Below are 27818 nucleotides of genomic sequence, written 5' to 3' on the forward strand. Positions count from 1 at the left end.
ATATCATTTACTGATGACATCAGTAAGAAGTCTTACAACACCAGGTTAATGTTCAACAGGTTTATTTGGAATCACTGGCTTTCAGAGCCCAGCTCCTTCATCAGGTGAGTCACTCACCTGACCGAAAGCTAGTGATTCCAATTAAACCTGTTGGACTTTAACCTGGTGTTGTAAGACTTACTGTGCCCACTCCAGCCCAACGCCGACATCTCCGCATCATGATGACATCAGAAATGGATTTGAATTTTAAAAGATGCAAAATAATAACACTGTAACAGCTTTAAAAACCTATTATTGCAACCCTATAAATATGTCAATCAGCCAGACATTTAAAATATTAGTAACGGAAACTGCAAGCATTTTTAATAGCTCTTTACATGGTGTGAATTAAGATTGAACAATTGAGAAGCACATCTAAGAGAAAAGTGGTCAATCAAACAATGTTTCTCTAGAGACTGCCTAATCCAAACAAGTTCAAAATCAGATTTGTTTTTCTTTGTAGTGGGGTATAATCACTTGTTTTAAAATTCCCTCAGAAATAGACTAAGTGGACATCAAGTCTGTTTTATTCCTCTTAGGATCTTTTTGACCCACAGACTGCTCTATTGAGATATGTCTTAGAGCAACCTTACTCCAGGGATATGGTCTGCAACATGCTAGGTCTCAACAAACAGGTACTGTATCTCACTGTATTTTACTATGCACCTGATTTTTAAATATAGCTTGCACTGTTCTTTTTCTCTTTTCTGTTGCTATGGCTAAATAAGCAAACAAGTGTTCAGCAAAAATAGCCAGATTGTAAGTTAGCATTAGTTTACCTTATAATGGATTTTACTTTTGAGCTACTTGAAGTAGGAAAAAAGCTTTGAAATCTAGTTTGTATTGCCTTGTGGATGGGAATGGTAAAATATTGTAAATGCAGCATCTTGTGGAAAAAACTGTAGAATTAATGTAAAGACGTACATGATTTGAGTTTTATTTACATTGCTTTAGCTATTAGGCCAGCCTCAAATATTAGAACGTGTACATTTTTGGTTTTTTGTGGGGCTTGACCTGTCGGGGCAACCTGAGGCTGGCCTCATAGTCACTGTTATGTCTTTCTTTTTTTCTTCCTTTATTTTTGTTCTGTCCTGTCTTGTCCTGCCCATCCTACAATGCTCTAGACCTTGAACATTGCTCAGGTATGTTTACAATCTTACTGTTGTATTGTGACTAACGAGATGCTGACTGCTTGGTAGCAACTGATGCCATTTAGAGAATAAAGTAGATCTGCATGCTGGTATACGTAGAGAATGCAGTGGTGTCTGTCGCTGTCTGCTACAGAATGTGTGATTGTTGCAATTCTTGCACCTAAGATATTTGCAGTCGTCATGGAGAAGTTGTTTAGCAAATGTTCTGTTGTTGACCTGTGAAAAGTAGTTACACTGCACATTAAAGTAGAATCAACAGATTTGTTCAAAGTAGCTGTACTTTGTTAGGGCTCATAAGGCATGCTTTCAAAGAAAATACAGTGTATTTTTTTAAGTTTCATGATCACAAATGGAAAGCATGCTAATTTTATATGTAGGTAGTAATAGACTGTAGGTTCTAAGAAACATGAAAACATATTTTATCATTAATTTGTTTACCAGAACACTTGTGGTTATGTTCCTTGTTGGCCAAAGTTGAGACTTAAAAAAAAATACAAAAAACCTAGAGTTTCTGGACATGTAGATTTGGGGAAGAGGGGAAATCATTGCAGCGCTTGGCATCATTTTTTTACGCTACATGCAAATTAGGTGCTTTCTGAAATATCTCATTGCAGTGTGTTTAGGTTAGCATTTCATGCTTTGTCAAGTTTCTTTTGCATAAGTAGTCAATCTTGTGTATTAAATGTTCATTCCTGTAATAAGTGTCTACTTTACAGCACAAACAGCGCTGTCCAGTTTTGGAAGACCAGCTTGTGGATTTAGTGGTTTATGCTATGGAACGCTCTGAGACAGAAGAAAAGTTTGATGATGGAGGCACGAGTCAGTTATTGTGGCAGCACCTCTCAAGTCAACTCATTTTCTTTGTCTTATTTCAATTTGCTAGTTTCCCACACATGGTGTTGTCACTTCATCAGAAGGTATGTTTGGGATACAGAAATGCCAAGATAGAAATGTATATCATTTTGGGTCTGCACAGGTGCTCAGATTTTGCTCCCATCATTATCCAGTGGCAGTATAAGTTGAATTGACACAACATTTTGCACCTTGCAGTTTGTAAATTAGTTAGCTACAAATCCAAATGGGAAATTATACCAAAATATGTAACCTAGACACATTTTGAATTTGGTTAAGAATTGCAGCAGAACTCAACTGCTCAGTTTGGAATCAGTAAAGAAATTGTCATTTGCCAGTTTAGAAGAGATGCATGTAAGCTATTAATATACAATGACATTTAATACAGTATTCAGGATTACAATAATAACAATATAGGTATAGCACTGTTGATAATATAGAAAGAGTATTTCAATGCAATGAAAATTGTTTTATAAAAATAAAAAAGTCTCAGGCAGAGATAGCACAGGAGATTCCAGAGGTATATAACCTATACAGTGCTGGATACTTAAGAAATAATAAGGAATCTGTTGGTATTGAGTGTATGATATGAATCATTGAAAAATAAAAAGAACTTTAATGTGTGGTTTGAAGATGCAGTGGTATCTATTGTAATTGTTGGCCTAATTCTAGGCTACGGTAAGACAAGCATTAATAGTCAAAATGGAGGTGTCTTCGAATCCAATTTTAACCACGTGCAAGTGAATTAATTTTGAATGAGTTAGAATCTTGCCTAATATGTTGCATGTCCAACAAGAAGGAAGGTAATGTTTGCTCTAGTTCTGAGTATCAAAGCATGGGTAAATGACTGTTGGTAGATGCTGGGAAGATAGTGACCAGAACTCATTGTATTTGCATTAAAAAGAGATTTTAAAGTCCAATATAAAACTGTTGGAGAGTGAAGACCAGCCAATTCACTATCCAAATTGCAAGACGTTTAAATTATATGTTTAAAATACTCTAATTCCAAGACACAGGTCATGGATTCCAAATGAAGTTTACAACAAAATGAAGCTTAAACAGACATAATAAAGCTAGTGAGATCATTCTGAAGAAACAAATGAGAAATATGAAAGTTGTCAAAGGGAAATTATGGAAAACATTAAACTGGAAGCACATAAGTGAAAGATTAATCAAACAAAGGGTTGGCTATTTGACACACAAACCACTACATTTGAGAGTGATGGACTGGCAAAGAGTTTGTAATTTTCCCAAACTTTATAAAGAAATATGAAAATATGCAAGTCAAATTAAATGTGTAGAAGGACCACTGCATATAAATATTAAAATAGATGTATTATTTAAAATATTAGTCGTCCAAAATTGCAAAACTTTACTGTTTCAATTACCATTTACAAAAACACTGATGGAAGTTGGTAGTTATGCTCACCATAATTTTGCAGAAAATTTTTGGAAACTGAAATTGTGGCAAAGGCAGTGGGGTATAGCAAAGGTAATATCTGTTCAAAAAATTATGGAGATTATAAGCTGACTATTACACAAGATCAAATTAAAAAGACATGGGTTGATCGACAACATTCAGCTTTAGTTTGTAAAAAAACAAGGTATGCTTGAGTAACTTGACTTTCTTTTGAAGAAATCACAACATAATAAGGAGTGTGGAATTTTGGACATCATTGGGTGTCACTTTAAAAGTATATGTTACAAAAATGATAATTAATGGAATAAGTTCCCTTACCTTAAAAGGTAAACTGGTTCACACTGGGGAGAGCAGAACGATCTATGGCTACAGCCAGATCTTTTAAATTGGACCAGTAAAAAATCTTCCAACACCAGTTTAAAGTCCAACAAGTTTGTTTTGAATCACTAGCTTTCGGAGCCCATCTCCTTCCTCAGGTGATCACCTGATGAAGGAGCTGCGCTCCGAAAGTTAGTGATTCGAAACAAACCTGTTGGCCTTTAACCTGGTGTTGTAAGACTTCTTACAGTGCCCAGTCCAACGCCGACATCTCCACATCATTGAAATTGGTAGTTAAATTAAAAAGGGAAGAAAAAAGGCAAAATTACTTATGGGTTTCATACGTGGGGTGCTGAATTTTTAAAAGAAAGTGTTTTATTGGATAGGCCACAGTTCAAGTATTGGGTGCAATACTGGAGCATTCCATTGTTGAAAGGATATTTAAATATGTGATAAATACTGTGAAGACTCACTGCACGTTTATGATGGGTGACCTGTGATTTATGTGTGGTTCAGCCGCCTTCCACATCGGGTGCTGCCATTGAAGGGAAACCTATAAACCCTCTTTTCCACAAAACTGCCTTAAATTGAATCGCGTACCCCTCTGTCCATCTCATTTCAGTCACTTGTTACAAAGGCCACGGTGGTGTGTCTCACTATTTCCTTTTAAAAAATTTTACTATTGAAATCCTCCTGTCCATCACACAATTATTTGTTGCAATGCTAAGCAAATCTTTTGTAACTTTGTTACCTTTTGTCTTGTAGCTGGCAGGCCGAGGCCTAATAAAAGGGCGAGACCATCTGATGTGGGTTTTATTACAGTTCATCTCTGGCAGCATCCAGAAGAATGCACTAGCTGATTTCCTCCCAGTGATGAAGCTGTTTGATCTGCTGTACCCAGAGAAAGAAGTAGGATTTATACATCAAATTTGTCATGTTGCAATTGTTTTAGTGCAAAAGGAAGAGTGTTTCCAGATTTTGATATGCGTATTTTTCTTTCTTTTTAGTGCATTCCTGTACCTGACATTAGCAAACCACAGTCTACTCATGCTTTTGCTATGACTTGTATCTGGATCCATCTCAACAGGAAGGCACAAAATGATAACTCCAAACTGCAGATTCCAATCCCTCACTCTCTCAAACTCCATCATGAGTAAGCTATTAAACAAATGTAAAGTTTAAAGTTGGCATGCTGTGAATAGCTCAGGCTAACGTCCCTGATTTTTAAAATAGCAGGAAATGTGCCTTTTTCTAATTAATGTTGTGGGAATGAGAGGCTCTCTGGCATTGCTGCTTGTGATGATAAATAGAAATACAATCAAAATTCGTGGGATTTTTGCACCATTTATATTATTTCATGTATAGCAATAAGGTAAAGGTAAATAAAGACAAAATATTAATATGCTCCTGAAGTAAACAACTCATCACCATTCCTGGAGAGAAAAATCTAGTAAGTGCATTGCATTGTGCAAGACGTGAGTAATGAAAGTAAATATCTTTAGAGAAAGTAATTTCCGAGAAGACAAAAGGATTGATTTCTTATGAAAAGCAGCTCATAATATTAGTAAGAGAAACGTTCACTTTATTAATAATCATAAATAAAGCAAAATTATTAACTTCGCTCTCTAATTATTTTCAATACAGATTTTTACAGCAAAGTTTGAGAAATAAAAGTCTACAGATGAACGATTACAAGATTGCCTTGCTGTGTAATGCATATTCTACTAATTCTGAATGTTTTACATTACCCATGGGAGTATTGGTTGAAACAATTTATGGGAATGGAAGCTTGAGGATATCTCTTCCTGGAACAAACTGCACGGCTTCAGGATCTATTACTCCACTGCCAATGAACTTATTAGATTCACTAACAGTTCATGCCAAAATGAGGTAGTCACTGGAATTTAATCTTGCTGAACTACACTGACAGCATGATGTTTTTGTGAAGCTTTACTATTACTAATTCAATCATTATTCATGTCAAGTAATTAATAAAATACCCTATTAAAGGAAGGAACACTGTTCAAAATAGACTTGCATCATTTGATTACGGATTTATAGCATTGCATTTGGTCCAAATAAATATTAGTGGTGAAAACATAAATAACTACCAGGCATACATTGCAGTAATGTTCTGTTCAGGGACCATGGTGGGCACCATTTTTGCCCCATCAAAAAATAATTTAGTCTCTGCAGAAGTCACAGTTTAGTGCCCTAAAAGCTATAAATAAATGTGTTTATTTGGCTCAAAAGGCATTAGTTTAGATTTTAGATTTTCATAAGACTGCTTATATATTTTGGCAATGATATAGTACATCTATGACAATCATATTTTTTACATATCATTCCACATAAATAAAATTAGCTTTTAGTTTAAAGCTGAAACTTTTAAAAATTGCTGCAATATAATTATAGTCAACGACTGAAGTATATTAATGTTCTGTATTTAGATTGTACAGCTTGAACCTATACTGACTTAAATATTTTGTGTTTCAGCCTCATTCACAGTATAGCTACAAGGGTGATCAAACTAGCCCATGCCAAATCAAGCCTAGCATTGGCTCCAGCTCTTGTAGAGACTTACAGTCGTCTCCTGGTTTATATGGAGATTGAATCGCTTGGAATTAAAGGTTTTATTAGTAAGTGTACCATTCCTGGATTGACCTGTGACGAATCAGCACACAATGTTATTTTTTCCCTTTAGCTCTGGTTTACTTGATGAAGGATATATTTCTGAAGACTCTTGCGTGCTTTTGAATTGGAAAATTAAAATTTCTGTATTGAGTCCAGTAGAACTAAAAGAATAAACCAGACTTGTAGAGTACTGGTCAGATTTCTGACCACTACTGATAAACCTTGCTTATTTAAATTGGACCTTGTGAATATTAAATTCAGGCAATCGGTGGAACATTTATTTGCTGCAGTCTCCCACATAAAATCAGTGGAAATAAATCTGGTTTTCCTTTCTGTCTCCTGCTGTGCCCGGTGGCAACCTTCTCTCTAGTCAGACGATGGATTGTGCCTTGTTGGTCAACTCTGTTAAGAATCGCCTGGTGTGGCTCAGGAGTTTCATTCTGGCGTGGCCGTCTCTGCTGCATTTGTCGCAGGGGGAGATTTGTGGGCTGAGAAGATGCATGATTCACTGGTCTGTATTTTAATTGGCCCTTTTCTCAGCCAGCTGACCTTTTAATTTCTGCTCGCCTCTTCCAATCCCCTTACAAATGGTCAGCCTCTAGAGGTCACAGTCAGAAGCATGGAAAATAGGAGCAGGTGAAGGCCATTGAACCCTTCGAGCCTGCTCTGCCATTCATTATAATCATGGCTGACCATGCAACTCGGTAGCCTGATCCCCTTCGCCCCAAGCATTATATCTAAATACTTCTTGAAAACATTGTTTTGGCATCAACTACTTTCTGTGGTAGGGTAGCCCACAGGCTCACCACTCTCTGGGTGAAGAAATTTCACCTCATCTTTGTCTTATCCAATCTGCCCGTATCCTCAGTTTGTGACCCCTGGCTCTGGACACCCCACTATCAGGCATATCCTTATGGCATCTACCCTGTCTAGTCCTATTAGAATTTTATAGGTTTCTATGAGATCCCCCCTCATTCTCCTGAATCCCAGCTAATATCATCCTAACTGACTCAATTTCTCTTCATGCGTCAGTCCTGCCATCCCAGGAATATAGTCTGGTAAACCTATTATGCACTGCCTCTGGAGTAAAATATCCTTCCTCAAATAAGGAGACCAAAACACACGCTAGACCAGGTGTGGCCCCACCAAGGCCCTGTATAATTGCGGCAAGCCATCCCTGCTCTTGTACTCTAATCGTCTCGCTATGAAGGCCATCATACCATTTGCCTACTTTACTGCCTGCTGCATCTGCATGCTTATCTACAGTGACAGGTTTACGTGGATGCTCAGATCTCATTGCACCTTCCCCTCACCTAATTAATATAATTTTTCTTGCCACAAGTAGGCTTACATTAACACTGCGATGCAGTTACTGTGAAAATCCCCTAATCGCCACACTCCGGCGCCTGTTCGGACACACAAAGGGAGAATTCAAAATGTCCAAATTACCTGATAGAACGTCTTTCGGAACCTGTGGGAGGAAACCGGAGCACCCGAAAGAAACCCATGCTTACACAGGGAGAACGTGCAAACTCCACACAGTGACCCAAGCTGGGAATCGAACCTGGGACCCTGGCACTGTGAAGCCGTAGTGCTAACTACCATGCTACCCACAATTAATGGCCATTCAGAAAATTGCCTACCCGTTTTTCCTACCAAAGTGGATATCCCCTCATTTATCCAAATTATACTACATATGCCATTCATTTGCTCAACTTGTCCAAATCACACTGAAAGACATCTGCATCCTCCTCACGGCTCAACCTACCACCCAACTTTGTGTCCTCTGCAAATTTGGAGATATTACATTCCATTCCCTCATCTAAATCATAATGTATATTGTGACTAGCTGGGGCCCCATCATCGATCCCTGTGGTACCCCACTAGTCACTGCCTGCCACTTGGAGTGCACAGTGGTTAGCACTGCAGCCTCACAGCACCAGGGACCTAGTTTCAATCCGGCCTTGGATGAGAGATTATACATTCTCCTCGTGTCTGCGTGGATTTCCTCCGGGTGCTCCGGTTTGCTCCCACAGTCCAAAGATTGTGGATTTGGTGTATTGGCTTTGATAAATTGCTCCTTAGTGTCCAGGGATGTGCAGGTTAGGTTACGGTTATAGGGTGGAGTGGATCGGTGCAGACTTGATGGGCTGAATGACCTCTTGCACTGTAGGGCTTCCATGATAAAGACCCATTTATTTCTACTCTTTGTTTCCTGTCTGCCAACCAATTTTCTATCCATCTCAATACAATATCCCCAATCTCATGCGTTTTAATTTTACACCCTAATATCTTACGTGGGACTTTGTCAAAAGCCTTCTGGAAGTCCAAATAAACCACATTCACTGACTCCAGGGTACCTCCACTGGGTACAAGCCCGCGATCAGGGGCTTCCGTTTGGCGGGCGGCCACAATCTGGAGGGAGCCTACCTCCTTCCGAGCGGCCTGCTGTAAAGTCCCCGACATGTTGCTCCGCGCCGGTGCGGATACGGCACCCGCACGCATGTGCTGGCGCAGAGACGGCCGTCGCGCGCATGCGCGGACTTGCGCCGGCTGTGCAGGGCTGCCTTTCAGCACCGGAGTAGCACGCAGCATTCTGGTGCCGTGCTAGGCCTCTGAAGACTGGTGAATTGCTGGGCCAGGAGGCCAGTTGATGAAGTGTTTCCACCGGCTTCAACACTACCTTTTCTCCTTGTTGCATTAATCTCCTCTTTAACCAGAAATGTAACCCCACCGCATTTTGCTTTTTATCTGTCTTTTCTAAATATTAAATACGTCTGAATGTTCAATTCCCATCCCTGGTCACTGCAGCCATATCTCCGTAATCCTGACTATAATCACACCCATTTGCGCAATTAATTCATCCACTATATTGCAAATGCTTCATAGGTTCAGGCACAAAGCCTTATGGCTTATCTTTTTAACATTACTTGTCCCGTTCCCACTATTCTTCACTGTGGCCCTGTTTGAATCTGGCCCTTTGTTTCTCTGCTTATCACGTTTCTGATTCCCCTTTCTGTCTTTTCTTTTTGTCCTTGATTTCCCTTCCTCCGACTTCTTGTATAGGTTCCCAACCCCTGCCATTTTAATTTAAAAAAATATATATATATTTTATTCAATTTTTTGGCCAAACAAAACAGTACAAAGGTTTTCCTTTTTACAACAATAAAACAGTATAAATAACAGTGGCCGTTTTAACAAATAAATAAATAATATATAAACTAAATGGCAACTGCCATATCAAAAATAATAACTCTCCAAAAATAAAATCAAACAATCCAATATACATAACCTAGTACAAATATCTATACACAAACATCCCTGAGGACCCGCCCGGGCCCCCCCCCGCCCCCCCCGGGTTGCTGCTGTTACCTTCCCATTTCCTTTATCGTTCTGCGAGGTAGTCAATGAACGGTTGCCACCACCTGGTGAACCCTTGAGCCGAACCCCTTAGTGCGAACTTTATCCGTTCTAGTTTTATAAACCCTGCCATGTCATTTATCCAGGTCTCCACGCCCGGGGGTTTGGCTTCCTTCCACATAAGCAATACCCTTCGCCGGGCTACTAGGGACGCAAAGGCCAAGACATCAGCCTCTTTCGCCTCCTGCACTCCCGGCTCTTCTGCAACCCCAAATATAGCCAACCCCCAGCCTGGCTTGTCCCGGACCCCCACCACCTTCGAAATCACCTTTGCCACCCCCACCCAGAACCCCTGCAGTGCCGGACATGACCAAAACATGTGGGTGTGGTTTGCTGGACTTCTTGAGCATCTCCCACACCTATCCTCTACCCCGAAAAATTTCCTGAGCCTTGCTCCGGTCATATGCGCCCTGTGTAAAACCTTGAATTGTATCAGGCTTAGCCTGGTGCACGAGGACGACGAGTTTACCCTACGTAGGGCATCAGCCCACAGCCCCTCCTCAATCTCTTCCCCCAGCTCTTCTTCCCATTTCCCCTTCAGCTCATCCACCATGATCTCCCCCTCGTCCCTCATTTCCCTGTATATATCCGACACCCTACCATCCCCCACCCATGTCCCTGAGATCACTCTATCTTGAATCTCCTGCATCGGGAGCTGCGGGAATTCCCTCACCTGCTCCCTCGCAAAAGCCCTCAGTTGCATGTATCGAAATTCATTCCCTTGGGGCAACCCATATTTTTCCCGTCAGAGCTCCCAGACTCGCAAACGTCCCGTCTACGAACAGATCTCTCAGTTGCACAACCCCAGCTCTCTGCCATGCTCCAAATCCCCCATCCATTCTCCCCGGGACAAACCTATGGTTATTTCTTATCGAGGACCGCACCGAGGCTCCCGTCCTTCCCCTATGTCGTCTCCACTGCCCCCAAATTTTTAGCGTTGCCACCACCACTGGACTTGTGGTGTATTTCTTCGGGGAGAACGGCAACGGCGCCGTCACCATTGCTTGTAGGCTGGTTCCCTTGCAGGACGCCATCTCCAATCTCTTCCACGCCGCTCCCTCCCCTTCTCCCATCCACTTACACACCATTGAGATATTGGCGGCCAGGTAGTATTCACTTAGGCTCGGTAGTGCCAGCCCCCCCCTATCCCTGCTACGCTGCAAGAACCCCCTCCTCACTCTCGGGGTCTTCCCGGCCCACACAAAACTCATGACACTTTTCTCAATTCTCTTGAAAAAAGCCTTCGTGACCATCACCAGAAGGCACTGAAACACAAAGAGGAATCTCGGGAGGACTACCATTTTGACCGCCTGCACGCTACCCACCAGTGACAGGGGCACCATGTCCCATCTCTTAAAATCCTCCTCCATCTGTTCCACCAATCTTGTTAAATTAAGCCTATGTAAGGTTCCCCAACTCCTGGCTATCTGAATCCCTAAGTACCGGAAATCTCTTGTTACCTTCCTCAGTGGTAAGTCATCTATTCCCCTGCTCTGCTCCCCCGGATGCACCACAAAAAACTCACTCTTACCCATATTCAATTTGTACCCCGAAAATTCCCCAAACTCCCTGAGTGTCTGCATTATCTCAGGCATCCCCTCCACTGGGTCCGCAACATACAGCAATAAATCATCTGCATACAAGGATACCCGGTGTTCTTCTCCCCTGAGTACTCCCCTCCACTTCCTGGAGCCCCTCAGTGCTATGGCCAGGGGCTCAATCGCCAAAGCAAACAGTAACGGAGACAGGGGACACCCCTGCCTCGTCCCTCTATGAAGACGGAAGTAATCAGACCTCTGTCTGTTCGCGACCACGCTCGCCACCGGGGCCCTATACAGCAGCTGTACCCATCCGATATACCCTTCTCCAAAACCAAATCTCCTCAGCCCCTCCCACAGATAATCCCACTCCACTCTGTCGAATGCTTTCTCGGCGTCCATCGCCACCACTATCTCCGCCTCCCCCTCTGGTGGGGGCATCATCATTACCCCTAGCAACCTTCCTATGTTCGTGTTCAGCTGTCTCCCCTTAACAAACCCAGTTTGATCTTCGTGGACCACCCCCGGGACACAGCCCTCTATCCTCGTCGCCATCACCTTGGCCAGGAGCTTAGCATCTACATTTAAAAGGGAAATGGGCCTGTAGGACCCACACTGCAGCGGGTCTTTTTCCTTCTTCAAAAGGAGCGATATCGTTGCCTCCGACATAGTCGGAGGCAGCTGCCCCCTTTCTCTAGCCTCATTAAAGGTTCTCGTCAAAAGCGGGACCAGTAGGTCCATATACTTCAGATAAAATTCCACCGGGAATCCGTCCGGTCCCGGGGCCTTCCCCGCCTGCATGCTCCCTCTCCTGCTCCTCCACCTCAGGGAATTCCAGCTGATCCAAGAAACACATCATTCCCTCCCTCCCCTGCCGGGGGCTGAGCCTTATATAACCTATCATAAAATACCTTGAACACCCCGTTCACTCTCTCCCCTCCCCGTTCCATCTCTCCCTCCTTATCTCTCACTCCACCTATCTCCCTCGCTGCTCCCCTCTTCCTCAATTGGTGGGCCAGTAGCCGACTCGCCTTCTCTCCATACTCATACTGTACACCCTGTGCCCTCCTCCACTCTGCCTCTGCCTTACCCGTGGTCAGCAGGTCAAATTCCACATGTAGCCTTTATCTTTCCCTGTACAGTCCCTCCTTCGGTGCCTCCGCATATTGCCTGTCCACCCTCAAAAGTTCTTTCAGCAATTGCTCCCTTTCTTTACCCTCTTGCTTCCCTTTATGTGCCCTTATGGATATCAGTTCCCCTCTAACCACCACCTTCAACGCCTCCCAGACCACTCCCACCTGAACCTCTCCATTGTCATTAAGCTCCAAGTACCTTTCGATGCACCCCCTCACCCTTAAACATACCCCCTCATCCGCCAATAAGCCCATATCCATTCTCCAGAGTGGGTGCTGTTCTTTTTCCTCTCCTACCTCCAGGTCTACCCAATGTGGAGCGTGGTCCGAAATAGCTATGGCCGTATATTCCATCCCTGTCACTTTGGAATCAGTGCCCTTCCCAAGACAAAAATGTCTATCCGTGAGTATACTTTGTGAACATAGGAGAAAAATGAGAACTCCTTACTCCTAGGCCTACTAAATCTCCAGGGGTCTACCCCTCCCATCTGCTCCATGAAGTTCTTGAGCACCCTGGCCGCTGCCGGCGTCCTCCCGGTCCTGGACCTCGACCGGTCCAGCCCTGAATCAAGCACCGTATTGAAGTCTCCCCCCATTACCAACTTTCCCGCCTCCAGGTCCGGGATACGTCCCAACATACGCCTCATAAAATTTGCATCATTCCAGTTCGGGGCGTATACGTTCACCAGAACCACTGCCTTCCCTTGCAATCTGCCACTCACCATCACATATCTACCCCCACTATCCGCCACTATGGTCTTTGCCTCAAACAGTACCCGTTTCCCCACTAAGATAGCCACCCCCCTGTTCTTCGCATCTAAACCCGAATGAAACACCTGCCCCGCCCATCCTTTACGTAGTCTGAACTGGTCTATCAGTTTCAGATGCGTCTCCTGCAACATAACCACACCTGCCTTTAATTTCTTTAGGTGTGCGAGTACCCGTGCCCTTTTAATCGGCCCGTTCAGCCCCCATGTTCCACGTGATCAGCCGGGTTGGGGGGCTCTTTACACCCCCCCCCCCCCCCCCCTTGTCGACTCGCCATCCCCTTTTTTAACCCAGCTCCTCACCCGGTTCCCACGTACTCGTGTATCCCCCCGACAGCGCCCTCCCGCCTCGACCACCCCATCCCATAACAGCTCCCCCTTCTCCTTAGCAGCAGCAACCCAGTTAACCCCCCCCCCCCCCCGCTAGATCCCCCTCTAGCGTAGTTGCACCCCCCATGTTGCTCCCAGAAGTCAGCGAACTCTGGCTGACCTCGGCTTCCCCCTTGTCCTCGGCCCCCACTGTGCGAGGCCCCCTCCTTCCTGCGTCCCTGTTCCCGCCATAATTACCATAGCGCGGGAACAAATCCCACTCTGCCCCGCCCCTAATGGCCGGCGCCCACAGTTCCTCATACCTCCCCCCCCCCCCCCCCAAACATGGGGAAGAGAGAAAAGTTACAGGATCGCAAAATTAACAAATTGAAAAATCATCCCCCCCCCCCCCTTTTCCTCGCCCCACATAATCACCCCACCACTTTGTCCCAAAAGTTCTTTCTCTCGCCAGACTATTCCAGCTTCTCGTCCACAATGAATGTCTACGCCTCTTCTGCCGTCTCAAAGTAGTGGTGCTTCCCTTGGTGTGTGACCCACAATCTCGCCGGTTGCAACATTCCAAACTGGATCTTCTTTTTGTGAAGCACCGCCTTAGCCCGATTAAAACTTGCCCTCCTTCTCGCCACCTCCGCACTCCAATCCTGGCATACGCGGATCACCGTGTTCTCCCACCTACAGCTCCGGGTTTTCTTCGCCCATCTGAGGACCGTCTCTCTGTCATTGTAGCGGAGAAACCTCACCACTATAGCTCGAGGTATTTTTCCAGCCTTCGGTCTTCGCGCCAAAACTCGATCAGCTCCCTCCACCTCCAAAGGGCCCGTCGGGGCCTCCGATCCCATTAGCGAGTGAAGCATCGTGCTCACATATGTCCCGACGTCCGCCCCTTCTGCGCCATCGGGAAGACCAAGAACTCTTAAATTCTTCCTCCTCGAATTATTCTCCAGTACTTCCAGCCTTTCCACACACCTTTTGTGCTGTGCCTCGTGCGTCTCTGTCTTCACCACCAGGCCCTGTATTTCGTCTTCATTTTCAGCAGCCTTTGCCTTCACGACCCAAAGCTCCAGCTCTTGGGTCTTCTGCTCCTCCTTTAGCCCTTCAATCGCCTGTAATACCGGGGCCAACAGCTCCTTCTTCAACTCCTTTTTCAGCTCTTCCACACAGCGCCGCAGGAACTCTTGTTGGTCCGGGCCCCATAACAAACGGCCACCTTCCGACGCCATCTTGCTTTGAGCTTCCCTTCCTTGCCGCTGCTCCAGAGGATCCTCCGCAATCCGGCCGCTATCCTCTCCCTTATCCATGCGTGTCCGGGGGGATTCCCTTCTGGTTTACCGCACAGTGTTTTTGGCCGTTTAAATTGCTGTTGGGGCTCCTATTAAGAGCCCAAAAGTACGTTCCAACGGGAGCTGCCGAAACGTGCGACTTAGCTGGTCATCGCCGCACCCGGAAGTCCCCCATTTTAATTTAAACCCTCCGCAACCACACTAGCGAATATTCCCCCTAAGACATGAGTCCCAGTCCTGCCCAGGTGTGACCCGTCCAGTTTGTACTGTTCCCATCTCCTCCAGAACTGTCCCAATGCCCCAGGGGGCACAAGTTCAAGGTGAGAGGGGAAAGGTTCAGTGGAGATGTACGGGGCAAGCTTTTTTACACAGAGGGTGGTGGTGGCCTGGAATGCGCTGCCAAGTGAGGTGGTTGAGGCACTTGCATTAGCGACCCTTAAGACTTATCTGGATAGGCACATGAACAGACGGGGTATAGAAGGATACAGGCAGTTGGTCTAGATCGGACACGTGATTGCTGCAGGCTTGGAGGGCCAAAGGGACTGTTCCTGTGCTGTATTGTTCTTTGAGGTCAGGAGCTGAGTACTGTTGGGGAGCTGCCGGTGGAGGGGGGGATGGCGGAGGGGAGCACCTAAGGAATCTACGGGAGTATAATGGCGGAGGATACTGCATCCCTGGTCAGGACTAAGGCCAAGTGGGAGGAGGAGTTGGTGGTGGAATTAGAGAGGGTATGGTGTGAGGCCTTGCATAGGGTTAACACTTCTTTGTTGTGCGTGAGACTGGGCCTTATATAGTTGAAGGTAGTACACTAGGCGCACTTAACTTGCTTTAGGATGAGGTGGTGGAGTGAGCGGTGTGGGAGGGGCACGGCAAATCATGTGCATATGTTCTGGGACTGTCCTGAGCTTAGGAGTTTGGGTTTCCTTCTTCACCATGTCAGCGATTCTACAGATGGAATTGGAGCCCAGTCACCTGGTGGCCATAATTGGTGTGTCAGACCGCCGGAGTTGCAGATGGGACGAGGGCGGATGCCTTGGCCTCGCTGATCGCTCGCAGGAGAGTACTGTTGGAGTGGAGGTCAACTCCTCCACCTAAAGGCTCGCTATGGCTGGGGGATCTTAAGGCGTTTTCTCATCTTGACAAAATTAAGTATATGTTAAGGGGCGCAATTGAGTGGTTTTATAAAAGACGGTGTCCTTTCAATCTGATTTTAAAGAGCTAGTCGCCGTCAGCTGTTTGGGGGCGGAGTTGGGGGGATTGCGGTTTTGTTTGAGGGTGTCTTTTGTTTCATTTTATTCTGTATCCATTGAAAAATGTTGATTTAAAAAATATTTTTAAAGAACAAATATAAAAGTTTGCATGGATAGAACAGGGGTTATCCTTCCAAGATCAGCTACAGATGCACTGAAAATGCTTAACGTTGATAAAATTCCCCAAATCTCTGTTCCAGAATTGATATATGCTGGCCATTGGTAAAAGATTTTTACTACATTCCCCTGGAGTAAGAGAGAGCATATTTTTAGATTCATCTTGTAATTATGTCTTTGTAATTGGAAAGGATGCAGTTTCCAAAGTAGCATTGCTAGCCTTGAAAAATGCCATCTTGTATACCATGGGCAGGGGAAGGGATTTAGCTCCTTTGAAATTCAGACCACAAAGAGCAAACATAAAAGTTAATCTTTGTGTACAAGACAGTGTTTTATTTGTTTTTAGGCCAGCTTTTACCAAATGTTTTCAAGTCGCATGCTTGGGGGATCCTGCACACGCTGCTTGAGATGTTCAGCTATCGCATGCATCACATCCAGCCTCACTACAGAGTACAACTGTTAAGCCACCTTCATTCATTGGCAGCTGTACCGCAGACCAATCAAAACCAACTTCACCTGTGGTAAGCTATTTTTAATCTTGCATGTATAAAACTGGCCTTTTACTTCAATATAGTGTGACTTTAAATGGGAACAGTACGACGATAAAAACGAGGATCTTGGAAATGTTCGGAAATGTGGCTTCATTGGACTGGAGTTATCTTCGAGCAATGGAAATGAGCACAGATATTAAAGCTACCTTCTCTAAAGCTATCTGAAATCCATATCACGGCCTTTTCCCAGACCTTAACAGTCTGCCTTGCAAATACTTATTCCATTGCCTTCCAAAAGGCTCAATAACCACTTGTGATAAAATATTCTTAATTCAATTAACTGTTTGAAACTTTGACTCTTTCTCTCATGGATTATTGAATCCATGCCCCCTTGTGACTGATTCACCAGCCAGTGGAAACAGCCTTTCACCATTCATTATCTGAAAATTTACCACAATATTGAAGACTCTTACAAACAAAATCTAGAAAGAGGAGTACTGCTTTTCGATTGGTAATGTTTATAAATATCCTGAACAAAGTGCCAGTTTCTCAGTACAAAATCTTGTTCCCTGGATCCCTTATTTAATGGAAACATTTGAATATAATTGGGAAAATTTATTTATAGTGCTGTCTTGTACCTTAAAGCAGTTAAACCATTTCAGGCTATGTAGGCAATCTGTTTGCTCCATATTGACTAATTTCTCTTGCACGACAGGCAAATCGCATAACTGGGGCTGTAGATAGGGCTTTAAACTAAATAGTCGGGGGAAGGGTTCAGTTGTATGGAGAATTAGAAAATCAAAGTTAATGGTTAATGACGAGGACTTTAAAATAGTTAAAGGGGCCCAGGGCTCAGGAGAGTTTAGTAAAGTTTCCAGAACACACAATAGAACAGAGTATAGAGGTTGCAGGAATCTTAACTTCAGGCAGTGCAAAAACGGAGACAAATATGAGAAGGGAGATGTCAATACAGGACAGGGTGTTGAACCGAAATGCAGGCAGTTTACGGAACATGGTAAATGAGCTTGTTGCATACATTGAAATTGTCTGGAACGATGTTGTGGGCATCACAGAGACGTGGCTGCAAAGGGGATCAGGGCTGGGATCTAAATATCCAAGGATATGTGTCCTATCGAAAGGACAGACAGATGGGCAAAGGGAGCGGGGTTGCATTGCTAGTAAGGAATGAAATATCAATAAGAAGCGATATAGGATCAGAAAGCATAGAATCTATGTGGGTGAGTTGAGGAATCGCAAAGGTAAAAAGACCCTGATGGGAGTTGTGTACAGGCCTCCGAGCAGTAGTCAGGATGTGGAACAGAAAATAAATCAGGAGATAGAAAAGGCATAATTACAATAATCATGGGGGACTTCAATATCCAGGTGGACTGAGAAAATCAGGTTGGGAGTGGATCCCAAGAAAAAGAATTTGTGGTTTGTCTAAGAGATGTTTTTTTGGAGCAGCTTGTGACAGTCTATGAGGGAACAGGCAATTCTGGATTTGGTGATGTGTAATGAGGCAGACTTGATTAGGGAACTTAAGTTGTCCATTTTGGAAGGACAAATATGAATGCGGAATACAGGGTTAACGGTAGAGTTCTTGGCAATGTGGAGGAGCAGAGAGATCTTGGGGTCTATGTTCATACATCTTTGAAAGTTGCCATTCAAGTGGATAGAGTTGTGAAGAAGGCCTATGGTGTGCTCGCGTTCATTAACAGAGGGATTGAATTTAAGAGCCGTGAGGTGATGATGCAGCTGTACAAAACTTTGGTAAGGCCACATTTGGAGTACTGTGTACAGTTCTGGTCGCCTCATTTTAGGAAGGATGTGGAAGCTTTGAAAAGGTGCAAAGAAGATTTACCAGGATGTTGCCTGGAATGGAGAGTAGGTCTTACGAGGAAAGGTTGAGGGTGCTAGGCCTTTTCTCATTAGAACGGAGAAGGATGAGGGGCGACTTGATAGGTTTATAAGATGATCAGGGGAATAGATAGAGTAGACAGTCAGAGACTTTTTCCCTGGGTGGAACAAACCATTACAAGGGGACATAAATTTAAGGTGGAAGATATTGGAGGGATATCAGAGGTAGGTTCTTTACCCAGAGAGTAGTGGGGGCATGGAATGCACTGCCTGTGGAAGTTGTTGAGTCGGAAACATTAGGGACCTACAAGCAGCTATTGGATAGGTACATGGATTACGGTAAAATGATATAGTGTAGATTTATTTGTTCTTAAGGGCAGCACGGTAGCATTGTGGATAGCACAATTGCTTCACAGCTCCAGGGTCCCAGGTTCGATTCCGGCTTGGGTCACTGTCTGTGTGGAGTCTGCATGTCCTCCCCGTGTCTGCGTGGGTTTCCTCCGGGTGCTCCGGTTTCCTCCCACAGTCCAAAGATGTGTGGGTTAGGTGAATTGGCCAATGATAAATTGCCCTTAATGTCCAAAATTGCCCTTGGTGTTGGGTGGAGGTGTTGAGTTTGGGTAGGGTGCTCTTTCCAAGAGCCGGTGCAGACTCAGTGGGCCGAATGGCCTCCTTCTGCTCTGTAAATTCAATGATAATCTATGATTATCTAGGACAAAGGTTCGGCACAACACCGTGGGCCGAAGGGCCTGTTCTGTGCTGTATTTTCTATGTTCTAAGGTGAAGGAACCCTTAGTGGGCAGTGACCACAATATGATAGAATTTACCCTGCAGTTTGAGAGGGCGAAGCTGCAACCAGATTTAACGGTATTACAATTGAATAAAGGTAACTACGAAGACATGAAGGAGGAGCTAGCCAGAGGGAAGGGGAGCCCAACAGGGAATAAAGTATAACAGCAATGGCATGAATTTTGGGGGGTTATTTGGGAGGCACAACAGAAATTCATCCCAAGGAGGAGGAAACATGCTAAGGGGAGGGCGAGGCATCGATGGCTGACAAGGGAATTCAAGGACAGCATAAAAGAAAAAGCGTACAAGATGGTGAGGATGATTGGGAAGCCTTTAAAAGTGTGCAGAGGACAACTAAAAAAGCAGCAAGGGGGAGGAGTTGAAATATGAGCATAAGCTAGCTAGTAATATAAAAGAAGATAGCAAGTTTTTTTCAATATATAAAAGGTAAGCGAGAGGCAAGAGTAGACATTGGACCACTGGAAAATGAGGCTGGAGAAGTAGTAATAGGAAACAAAGAAAATGGCAGAGGAACTGAATAGTTACTTTGCATCAGTCAACACAGTGAAAGACACCAGTGGCATCCCAGAACTTCATGAGAATCGGGGGCAGAGGTGAGTGTAGTGGTCATCACTATGGAGAGGTTCTGGGGATATTGAAAGGTCTGAAGGTGGATAAATCACCTGGACCAGGTGGACTACACCCCAGCATCTAAAGGAAATAGCTGAGGGGACTGTGAATGTAGTAGTGGTGATCTTTCAGGAATCACTGGAGCAAGGAGGATCCCAGAGGATTGGAAAATAGTTAATGTAACACCCCTGTTTAAGAAGGGAGGGAGGCAGAAGATGGAAAATTATAGACCGGTTAGCCTGACTTCAGTCATTGGTAAGGTTTTAGAGTCCATTATTAAAGGTAAGATCGCGGAGTATGTGGAAGTGCATGAAAAAAACGGACTGAGTCAGCATGGCTTCGTCAAGGGAAGGTCGTGTCTGGCAAATCTGTTCAGGAGGTAACGAGATTAGACAAAGGAGAAACGGTGAACATGATCTATTTAGATTTCTAGAAGGACTTTGTCAAGTTGTCATATGGGAGGCTGTTTAATAAGTTAAGAGCCCATGGTTAAGTTTAAGATACTGGCATGGATAGAGGATTGGCTGACTGGCAGAGATTGGGTATAAAGGGATCGTTTTCAGAATGGCACCTCGTGACTAGTGGTGTGCCTCGGGGGTCGGCGTTGGGACCACAACATTTCACAATATACATTAACAATCTGGAAGAAGGAACTGAGGGAAGGCACTGTTGAGAAGTTTGCCGATGATGCAAAGGTATGCAGAGGGACAGTTAGTATTGAGGAAACGGAGCTGCAGAAGGACTTGGACAGACTAGGAGAGTGGGCAAAGAAGTGGCAGATGGAATACACTGTGGAAATATGTGAGGTTATGCACTTTGGTAGGAAGAATGGAAGTATAAACTATTTTCTAAATGGGAAAAGGGATAGGAAATCAGCAACACAAAGAACTTAGGAGGCCTAATTCATAATTCTCTTAAGGTTAACCTGTAGCTTCAGTTAACCTTTGCAGTAAGGAAGGCAATTGCAATGTTAGCATTCATGTCGAGAGGGCTAGGAAACAAGAGTTGGGATATATTTCTGAGGCTCTATAAGGATCTGGTCAGACCCCATTTGGAGTATTGTGAACAATTTTGGGCCTCGTATCTAAGGAAGGATGTGCTGGCCTTGGAAAGGGTCCAGAGGAGGTTAACATGAATGAAGAGCTTGTCATATGAGGAGCGGTTGAGAACTCTGGGTCTGTACTTGTTGGAGTTTAGAAGGATGAGGGGGATCTTATTGAAACTTGCAGTATACTGAGCGGCCTAGATAGAGTGGACGTGGAGAGGATGTTTCCACTTGTAGGGAAAACTAGAACCCGAGAGCACAGCCTCAGACTGAATGGATGATCCTTTAAAACCGAGATGACGAGGAATTTCTTCAGCTAGAGGGTGGTGAATCTGTGGAACTCATTGCCGCAGAAGGCTGTGGAGACCAAATCACTGAGTGTCTTTAAGTCACAGATAGATAGGTTCTTGATTAAAAAGATCATCAGGGGTTATGGGGAGAAGGCAGGAGAATGGGGATGAGAAAAATATCAGCCATTATTGAATGGTGGAGCAGACTCAATGGGCCAAATGGCCTCATTTTGCTCTTGTGTCTTATGGTCTTATCATTATTCTACAATAATGTGTAGTAATATTTAATGTATTTAATGTTAAATTATGAAAACATCCAAAGGATGTACCCGCAATAATGGAACAGAGAGAAGAGGAAATGTAGGGTACCAGAAGGAGTGTAAAAACAATGAAAGATATTGCAAGACACTCTGTGAAATAGTGTGTTGTCGTGTAGTAGATACGGCAGCCAACTTATTCCCAGACAGTTCCCCAAAACATCAAATGCCCTATTAATCTGTTTTTAGTAATTTAGGTAGATGGTTAGATATTGGACAGAACACTGGAGAGTGCCCCTAGTCTTTAAATAGCTTCAGAAAATTGTTTACATCTACTTGAACAGTCGATAGGGACTCTTGTTTAACACGTCAGTGAAAAAACAGCACCTCTGACAATGAACCATCCCTCCAGTACTGCAACGAATGATCAGATTTGATGCCTGAATACTGGAGTCTGGCTTGAACTCCTGATATGATTTGGAGCCTTCACTGAGCCAGGGAGACTAATTTAGGATTGGAGGCATTTGCAGAGGCAAAGTAGAGCAGACATTTGCACATCAGGATGAACCTGTCACAGCAGGTGCTTATCTACAGCAATCATTCATTTACTCAGTATTCTCAGTATTAAATTGAAGCCATACATTTGAAATGATTATGATTAATGAAACAAAGGTCATCGGGGTTACCCTAGTTTTTAGTTTTGTGCAGTAGGCAGTGATAGTGGTGATGATGATCAGTGATTATAGTTCATATATTACAACATGGATTTAAGATCACTGATGTGGCTTTTGCCTTGGTGTGATTATTGTTATTGGATTTTCCAATAACTAACTAAATTTTGCAAAAATTTTGAATATGGAACAATAAACTTTATTGACTTGATTGTCTTTGACTGTTTAGTGTTGAAAGTACAGCTCTCCGACTGATCACAGCATTGGGCAGTTCAGAGGTCCAGCCCCAATTCACACGGTTTCTCAGTGACCCCAAAACAGTTCTTTCTGCTGAGTCTGAGGAACTGAACAGAGCTCTAATTCTGACTCTAGCTAGAGCAACACATGTAACTGGTAAGTATGAATTTGAAACTCAGTTGTATTACAACTGCATTGTGTTTAGAATGTGTTCATTTTGAGTCAAATATCCTGCATTTATATCTATTAACAACTTGCATGTTGCTTGTTTCTGGAATTCCTTTTGCATTTGTTCTTGATGTGAGCAATACTGGCAAGATTGCATTCACTGCTCATTGCGAGATGACCTGCAATTCTGGTGGGCCTTCTTAAATCAGTGGTTTGTGGTGATAGTGTTTTATTCAATAATAATTCACTGGACCATTTCAGAAGCAATCAAGAGTCGGGGATCTGGTGTGGGCGTGGACTCGTGTATAGATTTAATTGGATAGGGGTGGCAGATAATGTTCACTCAAGAACATCAATGAACTAGTTAGGCTTTATGGCAATCTGGAAGAAGCTTGTTTTTTTTTGTACAAGTGCACAAAGTGAGATTGAATTCATTTTCACAATAGTGGAATTTGAACTTGTGCCCATAACTACCGCAGTAATGTAGTGGTCATGATCTCTGTATTTCTAATCCACTACCCTAAAAGTGTTAACTAATTTTCAATTGGAGACTTGGGCGCACTTAGAACACCAAGACAGTATGCAGGTACAGCAAGCAATTAGGAAGGTAAATGGTATGTTGACCGTTATTGCTAGGAGTTTGGAATACACAAATAAGGAAATTTTACTGCAGTTGTATAGGACTTTAATAAGACCACACCTGGAGCATTCTATGCAATTTCCATTATTTAAGGAAGGATATACATCCATTGAAGACAGTACAGCGAAGATTCATTAGTTTAGTTCCTGTGATGCAAGGATTTGCCTATGGTGAGATTTTATACTCTGGAGTTTAAACGAATGAGAAGTGAACTAATTGAAAAATGCAATATTCTGGAAGGACTTGACAGGGTAGACACTGAAAGGTTGCCCCCCGTGGCTGGGCAATCTAGAACAAAGGGCACAATCTCAAGATAAGGGGTTGATCAATGCAAACTGAGATGGTTATGAATCTTTGGAATTGCCTATCTCAAAGTTTGAACACTCCATTGTAGGGCATATTTGAGAGACAGATTTTTGATCTCTCTGGCAATCTAGATATGAGGAATGGGAAGCTGGAATTGAGGCAGGAGGATCAACCATGATCGTTTTCAATGGCAAAAATGCCCTACTCTTCCAATTTCTTATGTGACATGACCACTGCACCTCTGCGCTTGCATTATCCTCTAATGTTTATCTTGTCTTTTAAAAAAAAATGTAGACTTTTTTACAGGCTCAGAATCTATACAAGGTACCTGGTGTAAGGACATTCTACAGACTATCATGGTTTTCACGCCTCACAATTGGGCTTCACACACACTCAGCTGTTTCCCAGCTCCATTGCAGGTAAGATAAATGTTCTGTTCTCAGTTAACCTGTTGGTGAATATTAAAGCGCTTATACAGAAAAGGTACATAAATAGTGGCTTCCAGTAAGAGAAATATTAATCTATATACACACTTTTGTTTCTCTAGCCACAATATTGTAACTTTCCACTTTGTACTGCTCTATCCTGCAATTCATCATTTCACTAATATTCTGTTATGCACTGACTATGTTCCAATGAGTTCTAGTGACATTCTTTCAGGGTAGATACCAATTTGGCAGTCCTCTTTACTCATGCTCTCTATCAAAGGCAGCTGTTAAACGCAAGCCTATATTACATATTTTTATTCATATACAGCATTTTTTGCCCATCCCTAACTGCCACCTTGAGAAGGTGGTGACGAATGGGCTTCTTGAACCGCTATAGTCTGTGCGGTGTAGGTACACTCACCGTTAGGGAGAGAGTTCCAGGATTTTGATCTATTGCTGATGATGGAATGATTATATATTCCAAACTAGAATGTTGTGTCACTTGGAGGTGATACTGTTTCCATGCAACCTCTGCCCTTGTCCTTTTAATTGGTTGAGGTTGTGTGTTTGGTCAATGTTGTTGAAGGAACCAATTACAGAACAGTGGTTAGCACTGCTTCCTCACAGCTCCAGGGACGGGGGTCCAATTCGGGCCTCGGGTGACTGTCTGTGTGGAATGTGCACTTTATTCCCTTGTCTGTGTGGGTTTTCTCCGGTTTCTTCCCACAGTCCAAAGATGTGCAAGTTAGGTGGATTGGCCATGCTAAATTGCCCTTTAGTGTTCAAAAGGTGGATTTACTGGGTTATGGGGATAGTCTGGAGGTGTGGGCTTAAGTGGGGTGCTCTTTCTAAGGGCCGGTGCAGACCCGATGGGCCAAATGGCCTCATTCTGCACTATAAATTCTATATTTATATGATTACTTGTATGAAATGTCTAAACTAACACTGCCGGATAAGAAATGTTTCATTTTACGGGTGGCATCTGTACCAGAACTAATAACGACCAAGCCACTATTTGGTTCAGATCTCTCCAAACTGGCATAGAACACCATATCATAGTACTGAACACTTGTACTCCAGAACTGGCTGCAACCCTAGCCAAGCTGTTCCAGTGCAGCTCCGACACTGGCATCTACCCGGCAGTGTAGAAAATTGCCCAGTTGTGTCTTGTATACAAGAAACAGGACAAATGCAACCCAGCCAATTACCGTCCTAATAAAAGCAAATTACTGCGGATGCTGGAATCTGAAACCAAAGAGAAAATGCTGGAAAATCTCAGCAGGTCTGGCAGCATCTATAGGGAGAGAAAAGAGCCAAGGTTTCGAGTCCAGATGACCCTTTGTCAAAGCTAAAAGACAGAAAGTGGGAGATATTTATACTGTGGAGTGAGAATGAAAGATGAGTCATAGCCACAGGAGCCAAGGGAACAGGGTGCTAATAGCCAAAGAAACTAGGGGGAAAGAGTGCTAATGGCAGTCCCCAGAGAGAACAAAAGGTGTGAAAGGCCTAACAGCAGAGAAACTAACATCAAAGGGTAAACTGTGACAGATGTAGATGTGGGAGGAGGGGAAGGGGGAAGCAAAGGGGAGAAAGGGTAAGGAAAGGTAGATAAGATGGGGGGGGGGGTTAAATATATAGAAAGAAAGAAATGGTAAAAGACAGTTGAAATGAAATGGGATGAAAACAATTGGGTTGAGGTGGGGTAGAGCTAATTATCTGAAGTTGTTGAATTCGATGTTGAGACCGGAAGACTGTAGCATGCCTAACCGGAAGATGAGATGTTGTTCCTCCAGTTTGCGTTGAGCTTCACTGGAACATTGCAGCAGGCCAAGAACAGACATGCGGGCATGGGGAGCAGGGTCTTGTGTTAAAATGGCAAGCAACGGGAAGGTCGGGGTCCTGAATGCGCACAGACCGAAGGTGCTCAGCAAAGCGATCACCCAGTCTGCGTTTGGTGTCTCCGATATAGAGGAGACCACATTGGGAGCAGCAAATGCAATAGACCAAATTGAAAGAGGTTCAAGTGAAATGCTGCTTAACCTGGAATGAGTGTTTTGGGCCTGAGATGTTAAGCATGGAAGAGGTAAATGGGCAGGTGTTACACCTTCTGCGATTGCATGGGAAGGTGCCATGGTGATGGGAGAGGTACCGGGTATGGTGGAGGAGTGGACTATATTATCTCGGAGGAAACTGTCTCTGCGGAATGCTGACAGAGGGAGTGAAGGGAAGATGTGTTTGGTGGTGGCATCACGCTGGAGTTGCCGAAAATGACGGAGGATTATGCTTTGCATACGGAGGCTGGTGGGGTGAAATTTGCGAACGAGGGGGACTCTATCCTTGTTCTGGGAGGGAGGGAAAGGCGAGGGTAATGGCACGGGGGATGGACCGCACACTGTTGAGTGCCCTGTCAACAACTGTAGGTGGGAAATCACGGTTGAGGAAGAAGGAACACATTTTCGAAGCACCATTTTGGAAAGTGGCATCATCGGAATAAATGCAACAGAGGTGAAGGAGCTGAGAAAAATGGATGGAGTCCTTATAGGGTGTTATGTGCAAAGAGCTGTAGTCCAGATAGCTGTCGGAGTCGGTGGGCTTGTAGTGGATATAGCACTTACCGTCCTATCAGTCTACTCTCCATCGTTGGCAAAGTGATGGAATGAGTCATCAGCAGTGCTATCAAACGGCACTTTGCTCAGCAATAACTTGCTCACGGATGCTCGGTTTGGGTTCCGCCAGGGTCACTCAGCTCCTGACCTCAAACATGGCCTTGGTTCAAACATGCACAAAAGAGCCTAATGCCAGAGGGTTTGAATGTTTGTGGAAGGGGGAGCAATCCAGCAGGCTGCATTGTCCTGGATGGCGTTGAGCTTCTCTGGTGTTGATGAAGCTGCTCTCATCCAGGCAAGTGGAGAGTATTTCATTACACTCTTGACTTGTGCCTTGAAGATGGTGGACAGGCTTTTGGGGGGCAGGGGTAAGGAGGTGAGTTTCACGCTGTTCAATTTCAAGCCTTTGACTAGTGCTGGTAACCACAGTATTAATATGGCTAGTCCAGTTCAGTTTCTGATCGACGGTAACTTCCAGGATGTTGATTGTGAGGGATTAAGCGATGATGAGAGTGACTGCCCTTGACATCAAAGCAGCATTAAACTGAGTATGGCAGCAAGGAGTCTTAGCTAAACTGGAGTCAATGGGAAGCGGGAGATATTTCTCCACTGATTGGAGTTATACCTGGCATAAAGGAAGGAGGTTGTGGTGGTTGTAGGTCAATCATCTCAGCTCCAGGACGTCACTACAGGAGTTCCTCCGAGTAGTGTCCGAGGCCCAACCATCTTCAGCTGCTTCATCAATGTCCTCCCTTCCATCATAAGGTCAGAAGTGGGGATGTTTGCAGATGAGTGCACAATGTTCAGCACCGTTCGTGACTCCTCAGATAATGAAGCAGTCCATGTCCAAATGCAGCAAGACCTGGACAATATTCAGGCTTGGGCTGACAAGTTACATTTGTACCATACAAGTGCCAGGCAATAACCATCTCCTACAAGAGAGGATCTAACCATTGCCCCATGACATTCAATGGCATTACCATCGCGAAATCCCCCACAATCAACATCCTGGGGTTTACCATTGATCAGAAACTGAACTGGACTAGTCATATTAATACTGTGGCTACCAGGACCGGTCAAAGGCTTGGAATTCTACAGCGAGTAACTCGCCTCCTGACCCCCGCCCTCCCTAAAGCCTGTCCACCATCTTCAAG

At 44.1% G+C, this 27818-nt stretch overlaps 1 protein-coding gene across 7 annotated transcripts in view; it reads left to right on the forward strand.

Moving 5' to 3' along the window:
- The window catches only part of med23 (mediator complex subunit 23), a 116316-nt gene that overhangs the window by 28588 nt on the left and 59910 nt on the right, over positions 1-27818 (forward strand). For 4 of the 7 annotated variants that reach the window (XM_072499160.1, XM_072499154.1, XM_072499159.1 and 1 more), the window contains 10 exons: positions 579-674; positions 1164-1181; positions 1907-2107; positions 4546-4689; positions 4788-4933; positions 5425-5670; positions 6277-6419; positions 16596-16770; positions 22509-22672; positions 23925-24049. In XM_072499160.1, coding sequence (XP_072355261.1) covers positions 579-674; positions 1164-1181; positions 1907-2107; positions 4546-4689; positions 4788-4933; positions 5425-5670; positions 6277-6419; positions 16596-16770; positions 22509-22672; positions 23925-24049 — 1458 coding nt within the window. The remainder of the gene's footprint in view (positions 1-578; positions 675-1163; positions 1182-1906; positions 2108-4545; positions 4690-4787; positions 4934-5424; positions 5671-6276; positions 6420-16595; positions 16771-22508; positions 22673-23924; positions 24050-27818) is intronic. The other 3 variants (XM_072499156.1, XM_072499157.1, XM_072499155.1) reach the window with 2 other exon arrangements.

The sequence above is a fragment of the Scyliorhinus torazame genome, chromosome 4 (genome assembly GCF_047496885.1).
Source record: "Scyliorhinus torazame isolate Kashiwa2021f chromosome 4, sScyTor2.1, whole genome shotgun sequence".
Lineage (NCBI taxonomy): Eukaryota > Metazoa > Chordata > Chondrichthyes > Carcharhiniformes > Scyliorhinidae > Scyliorhinus > Scyliorhinus torazame.